The sequence below is a fragment of the Sinocyclocheilus rhinocerous genome, unplaced genomic scaffold (genome assembly GCF_001515625.1).
Source record: "Sinocyclocheilus rhinocerous isolate Xijiao unplaced genomic scaffold, SAMN03320098_v1.1 scaffold2824, whole genome shotgun sequence".
Taxonomy (NCBI): Eukaryota; Metazoa; Chordata; class Actinopteri; order Cypriniformes; family Cyprinidae; genus Sinocyclocheilus; species Sinocyclocheilus rhinocerous.
Window position 1 is genome coordinate 3,123 of NW_015648612.1, and position 7,627 is coordinate 10,749.

General features: G+C 35.4%; 1 protein-coding gene across 1 annotated transcript in view; it reads left to right on the plus strand.

The window, feature by feature from the left end:
- The window catches only part of LOC107709973 (protein arginine N-methyltransferase 3-like), a gene marked incomplete at its 5' end in the record, with an annotated part of 32,972 nt that overhangs the window by 2,162 nt on the left and 23,183 nt on the right, over positions 1-7,627 (plus strand). Inside the window, one exon of the mRNA XM_016514647.1 lies at positions 3,960-4,147. Within this exon, the coding sequence (XP_016370133.1) occupies positions 3,960-4,147 (188 nt within the window). The remainder of the gene's footprint in view (positions 1-3,959; positions 4,148-7,627) is intronic.

Sequence of the window (7,627 nt, forward strand, 5' to 3'; positions counted from 1 at the left end):
GATTTTTGAGTGGACTTTGCTGTTCCGATGAGCATGAACGGTATATGAGTGGAGCACTCACATGGGCCATGAGCGACTGAGCGGAGCGCACACACGCATAGAGCGGGATAACAAGCAGAGCGTCACACCACGTGAAAGTGAATCCTGAGCGGTGAACTCATTTTCGGCAGCCGGAATTTCAGTGCATCTCTAATTATTGGCGACATCAGAAATGGATATTATATAATAGCTGCTTTTTTGAATATTTTAGCAAGCAATTTAAGTTAAAAAAAAATTTTTTTACATGGCACCCCTGCTCTCGACAGACGGCACCCCGGTTGGGAAACACTGCTTTAAACTACTTAAACTACTTATTTAAACTACTTAAAGACTCTTGACTCTACTGTATAGACAGACAGACAGATAGATAGATAGATAGATAGATAGATAGATAGATAATATTTTTTAAAAAGTAATATTTTTATTTTCAAATATTCTTTAAGTATTATAAAAATCATTTAAAGTATTTAAATTACTTCAAGACTTTTCAAAGTATTTTAAAACTATTGTCACTTATTTAAAAAAAGTCAGCTGCACTACAAGAAATTGCTTGTGAGACCACTTCTCATTCCTGTGTTAGAGTATTTCCTATTTAAGCAGGAAATTTAGGCAGTTGGCTTCATTTACGTCACATCCATGATCTATTTATACTTAACAGATGCATTTGGTATTAGGGGGAGGGAAATTGTCATTCTAGTGGGCATTTTATTGGTCAAAAATATGTTGCATGTAGGATATGTCATCAACATTTTTCCAGAAAAATAAATGCTGAACATTTAAAATCCATAAATCTGCTAGGAAAGCCAAAAACGGGAGAGGCACAGGCTGAATGGCACTGAATCGTCCAGTGAGGCAGCGCGTTTCTATTTTTCAGCTCAGTCGGAAAGCCTGCAGCCATGTATAACTGGTGTGAAGCAGACTGATATAATCATGTGGCAGCTCTGCACTGTGTCAGATCAACATTACTTACCCCTGCCACTATAACCTCGTTTCTCCCTCTCTCTCTTCTTTCATCTCTCCTTTATACCTCATATTAGTAACCTCTCTCTTCATCCCGAAACGTGGACTGAGCTTTCGCTCTCTCATCACTAGATGCTTTTTTTCCACCCCCTGTTCCCACTACCCTCTTCACGGCTGCCCTCAAGAGGAGCTGGAGGGGGGTGCTTGACAAACGGGCCATGAGCACCGAGTCGAGAAGGACGCAGATGTCAAAGCTATGAATCTTGGGACACTGCCTCCCCCTCGTCCCTCTTCTCTCTCTCTCTCTAGCCTCCACTCCCTGCTCAGGTGCGGGACGGTCCCGTGTAGCACCCAATCAGCGCTCACCTGCGTCTCCTAAGACAATCATTCATAGCTTTACTAATCAGAGAAAATGAGGTGACAAATCCACTCCAGGTGTGTGCATGTGTGGTTTTTCACCCTACATGACACTCGCAGGGTCACAGCGAAGGAACAGACTGGAGGTTATAACTCACCAGCCACGATCCTGTCACATGGGAGACGAGATTTTGATGGCACACACTTTATTATGGCACGTGAGAGTGAATGTGCACCCTTAACCCTTGATTAAAGGTCAGACAAAGTTGGTGAGATATAGTCCATCATGGATTTCTGTCTCTTGGAGCTTGTCTAGAACAGAGTTAATGGTACTGTCTGATCTGAAATAGCTGTTTTTGATTTTTTGTAGGTCTCACTGTTGCACACATAACTACTAGAAACATTAAGATGATTTCCATGTCTGTGTTTTATTATGTAATATCATCAAATATTAATAGAACATTATACATATATTCTTATACATTCAAAAGTTTGGGGTTGGTAAGATTTTTTCTAATGTTTTTTTTAAAGGAAGTCTCTTGGTCTCACCAAGGTTGCATTCATTTGATCAAAAGAACATTAAAAACTGTAATATTTTGAAATATTATTACAATTTAAAATAACTGCTTTCTGTTTGAATATATATTAAAATTTAATTTATTCCTGTGATACAAAGCTGTATTTTCAGCATCATTACTCCAGTCTTCAGTGTCACATGATCCTTCAGAAATCATTCTAATATGTTGATTTGCTGCTCAAGAAACATTTCTTATTATTATCAATGTTGAAATCGGTTATCTTGCTTAATATTTTTGTAAAAAACATTTTTCTGTTTTCTTTGATGAATAAAAAGGTCAAAAGAACGGCGTTTATTTTTAAATAGATTTTTTTTGTAAATGTGAAAGTCTTTACTGTCACATTTGATCAATTTTGTGTTTCCCTTTCTGAATAAAAGTATTAATTTCTTTGAAAAATATTACTGATTCCAAATTAATTGGATTTTTTTTCTGAATGGATATATATATTATACATATATTCTTTTTAGCTTTATTTAACCAGTTATGCCACTTAAAGATCGTTCACTTAAGATTAAATCCAAATTTACATTTATTTTTATTTTTTTTACATTAATATTGTTTATACCTTTATATGGTACTAATTGTTTTAGCAGAAATATTTATGCATTTAGAGAAATGTCTAGTTGAGACCTAAATTATAATTATTTGAAAAGAGTTAAATTATTTTTCCTTAAAGGGGTGGTTGATTGCGATTTCACTTTTTTTAACGTTAGTTAGTACGTTAAACATGGCCGCACATGCAGTTGCCGTACTGTATTAAAGCTTTAATAAGGAAAAAACTGTATATTAAAAGCTAACATAAGCAGTAGCATTTACAAATAACAGCGTATCTAAAAGTATGAGACAACAACAAACAAAAAACATAGGCCTACCATTAAAAGCCGTGCTTGCACAGGTTCTGCACGATCCTCTTCAATAATATCCTCTGCTTCTCAATCGGCCTCAAACTGATAAGCGATATTAACGACGCCGTTGTTTACAATACAAACGAAGCACATGCCGCTGAGGAGAGGGGCGGGACGATTAGACGCGCACTAGAGGCGGTTTAGCCAATCACAACACACTGGGCTAGCTAACCAATCAGAGCCCATCGCCTATTTCTGAGGGAGGGGCTTCATAAAAGCAGGAAATTGATCAGCGCGTTTCTCAGAGAAGGGACAGAGCGGTGTGGAATAAAGGTAAATTATGTGAAAAATAATGCGTTTTTAAAAAAACGAAGCATTAACACGTTATACTGCACCCCATAAACACAATCAAGCCTAGAAAAAAAACACTGAACCACACCTTTAAATAAATTGGTTGGCTATTGAATCTTGAACTAGGTAATATAATATTCATTACATTCTTCAAAGATTTTTTACTAGTGCTTCAGCCATTTACAACCAGAATAAAAAAAAAAAAACAAGAAATAGAAATTTGTCATTGATGCAATCACTTGTTTTTCTCAAGCACAGACAGAATGTTAACACATACATACAGTATAAGTGTGACCACTGTACGTAGCTTGTTTAAACATATATATATATATATATATATATATAGTGTTAATTACCCTTATCTTCTCCAATACTCATATAGCTGAAATGATGAAGAAGGGAAACCAAGGATTTGCACTTTCATGATGTCCTGCATTTCGAGTTTAATGGACTCGAACCAGCATCCCTGGGAGCAGAATGGCCCAGATATGTCTAGATCATATGAGCGAACCACTGCACCAGAGATCTGAAAAGCTGCACATAAATCTTTTAATGGATGTGACATGGCTTAGTGGTTGAAGTTGTGGACCAGTAAGCCAAAGGTTGTGGGTTCAAACCCCAGAAGGTGCGATTCAGGAGCTCAATTCAGGATGGCTGTGGTAAAATATGTACTGCGAGCCACTTTGGATATGAAAGTGTCTGTTAAATGAAAAATGCTCTTGTCATGTGATGTATTGACTCACGAGGGCTTCGTTTGACTGTACATATATCAAATGTTAGCCCTGCAGTTTGTCTTTTACTCACTTTCATGTATCATCTTTCTTCTCAGTCTATCCAGACCGCTGCAATATCAGCCTGGCGGCAGTGGGGGACACTCAGAAACACTGTGACCGCATTGCATTCTGGGACGATGTGTATGGCTTCAAGATGAGGTGTATGAAGAAGGCTGTGATACCAGAGGCAGTAGTGGAGATGTTGAAGCCTGAGACGGTCATTTCAAAGCCTGCAGTGGTTAAGGTGAGAGGAGAGACCGTAGTAGGGTTTTTCTAGAAAGGTCTGAAGGGAATTATCAGTGAACTGATTAGTTAATTCTGAATGTCCCCTTGGGGAGCGATGGAGTGTGCCATCTATCAAGATTCAAGTCTTTTGTGCTTGTGATGTTCCTCAAATCGAATTGGATAAAACCATGGTAAATGTATATTTATTTAAAATAATTTCACAGCACAGTAGTCTAGATGAGTAGGGCTCCATACACTACTGTTCAAAAGTTTGGGATCTGTTTAAAAAAAAAAAATGTAATACTTTTATTCACAAGGAAGCATTAAATTGTGACATTAAATACATTTATTATTTCTATTTAAAACAAATGCTGTTCTTTTGAACTTTCTAGTCATTAAAGAATCTGGAGTCAAGTCACCGTTATTTATATAGCGCTTTTAACAATACAGATTGTGTCAAAGCAGCTTTACAGTATCAAATAGGAAAATAGTGTGTCAATGCAAAAAATTGTCAATGCAAAAAAACCCAAAATAAATTAAAATGTATCTCTTCCACAAAAAATATTAAGCTTGACAATTTTTTCCTATAATATTGATAAAAACAAATGTCCCTTGAGCACCAAATTAGCATGTTAAAATGATTTCTGAAGGATCATGAGATGCTGAAGGCTGGAGCAATGCTGGAAACACAGCTTTGCATTACAGGAATAAATTACATTTTAAAATATATCAAAATAAAAAACAGTTATTTTAAATTGTAATAATATTTCACAATATTACTGCTTTTACAGTATTTTTGATCAAATAAATGCAGCCTTGGTGAGCAAAATAGAAGTTTTTTTGAAAAACGTAAAAAATAAATAAATAAATAAACTTACCGAGCCCAAGGTGTATGAAGAAGGCTGTGATACCAGAGGCAGTCGTGGAGGTGTTGAAGCCTGGGACGGTCATTTCAGAGCCTGCAGTGATTAAGGTAAGGGGAGAAACCGTATTAGGGTCTTTCTAGAAAAGTCTAAAGGGAATTATCAGCGAAATGATTAGTTAAGTCTGAATGTCCCCTTGGGGATCAGTGAAGTGTGTCATCTATCAAGATTTAATAGTGTGTCTTCAGGTAAAACATACTGTCTTTTGTGCTTGTGATGTTCCTCAAGTTGAATTGGATAAAACCGTGCTAAATGAACATGTAAATATATATATTCATTTTAAATAATATCACAGCACAGATGGATTGGGCCACATACACTACTGTACAAAGGTTTGGGGTCGTGTTTAAAAAAAAAAAAGAAATTAATACTTTTATTCACAAGGATGCATTAAATTGTGACATTAAAAGACATTTATTATTTCTATTTGAAATAAATGCTGTTCTTTTGAACTTTCTATTCACTAAAGAATCTGGAATTATAATGTATCACAGTTTCCATAAAATATTAAGCCGGATAATTTTTTCAACATTGATAATAATTAAATGTTTCTTGAGCACCAAATCAGCTTGCTAAAACGATTTCTGAAGGATCATGTGACACTGAAGGCTGGAGTAATGATGCTGAAAATTCAGCTTTGCATAACAGGAATAAATTACATTTTAAAATATATTAAAATAGAAAACAGCTTTTTAAAATTGTAATATTATTTCACAATATTACTGTTTTTGCTGTATTTTTCAAATAAATGCAGCCTTGGTCAGCATAAGAGACTTATTTCACAAACTGTTTTAAAAAACTTACTGAGCCCAAACCTTTGAATGTAGTGGACCTCAATTCTAGATATTAAAATGATAGTTTACCCCCCCCCAAAAAAATTGTCATAATTTACTGATCCTTATGTTATTCCGAACCTTTATAACTTTCAATAAAACACCAATAGAGAATTTTTAGAAAATGTCCAAGCTGCTCTTTTCCATACAACAAAAGTGGATGGTGATTTATACTGTGGTGCTTTCATTTTTGGGTGAACTATCCTTACATATTTAACTAATCTTTTACTAATCCCCTCTTGTTAACTATATAATGGCTTCTGTCTTATTGAATTTGCTACAAATCATTAGATCACCTGAATCCCTAATTAATTGAGTCTGGGCTGGACAGAAAGCCAATTTCCTGTGTTGTGGCCTTGTTTTGAGACAGAGGGAGGAGGGGAAAGAACGTAGGTAGGATCAAGGCAGAAGATGAAGAGAAGGGAGTGACAGATCGTGAGCGAGCGAGAGAGACGTGAGAGAGGAAGTTAAAGCTTCATAGAGACCGTCTGTGACAGAATGGCTGATTGATTATTCTAATCCTTGTTTAACGTTCTCTTTAGTAAACTTCATTACTTACCACCGCCATGGCCTTGGGTTCACTTACAAACACACATAATGTTGTGTTTATTAATTTTGCTTAATGGAGTTTTTCCTTAAACCAGCTTTAGTGTCATCCATCTTACAAAAGTTTTGAAATATTTTGACTAGATTGAACACAAAGTGTAATATTTTTTTCTTATTTTTTTCAATTTCCAGTATACCTTTTCTTATTAGAAAAACTGACCAGTTTTTGACCAATACCCATATGTTCAACCATGGGAACTAAATTTCATTGTATTCCCTGACCTTGATCATAAAATGGTTCAAACTTAAGCAATAATGAAAATTCAATGCACAAATCAATCTTTTCCTGTCTGTGCAGAAACATTGCACATCTTTCTTCCATTATCTCACTGATCCACCCCAATAACGGCATTTAATGGTGGTCAGAGTTCTATTAAATGAACACACTCTAGCATGGAATTCTCTTACAACGTTTAATGACACGTCTTCCACTTAAACTTGTCACATTCACTGCTTTATTTTATTTAAAGTTTTTTTTATCATATTATCATGCAGATATATGTAATTATCTTAAATGAAATTATTTAATACTTTTTTAATAATAATAAAAAAAAAATGAATGTCTAAAATAGTCTTGAACAGCTCTTGACATCCAGTTTTAACTGTCCAAGAAACCCTGAAAAATCTGTGTTTTGCTTGTTTGTTGTGTTCACATTCATTCGTTATAAGGAATAGTTCTCCCAAAAATGAAAATTTGCTCACCCTCAGGCCAGCCAAGACATACATGACTTTGTTTCTTCATTGGAACAGATTTGGAGAAATTCAGCATTTCATCACTTGTTCACCAATGGATCCTCTGCAGTGAATGGGTGCCGTCAGAATGAAAGTCCAAACAGCTGATAAAAACATCACAATAATCCACAAGCAGTCCACACCACTCCAGTCCATGTTTGTAAGAAACAAATCCATCAAGATGTTTTTGCTTTCTCCAGTGAAAAGTCATATTGTCTAAATCAGGAGAGAAATATGCAGATCAAGCACTGTTTACAAGTGAAAACAGTCCAAACCAGTTCTAAACAAGTATGTTGGTGGATTTTGATGTAAGAGGACAAAGGGGATGGACATTTTCACTGGAGGAATTATTATTATAAATTTTAGAATGATGGATTTATTACAAACATGCAGCTTTTCACTTCA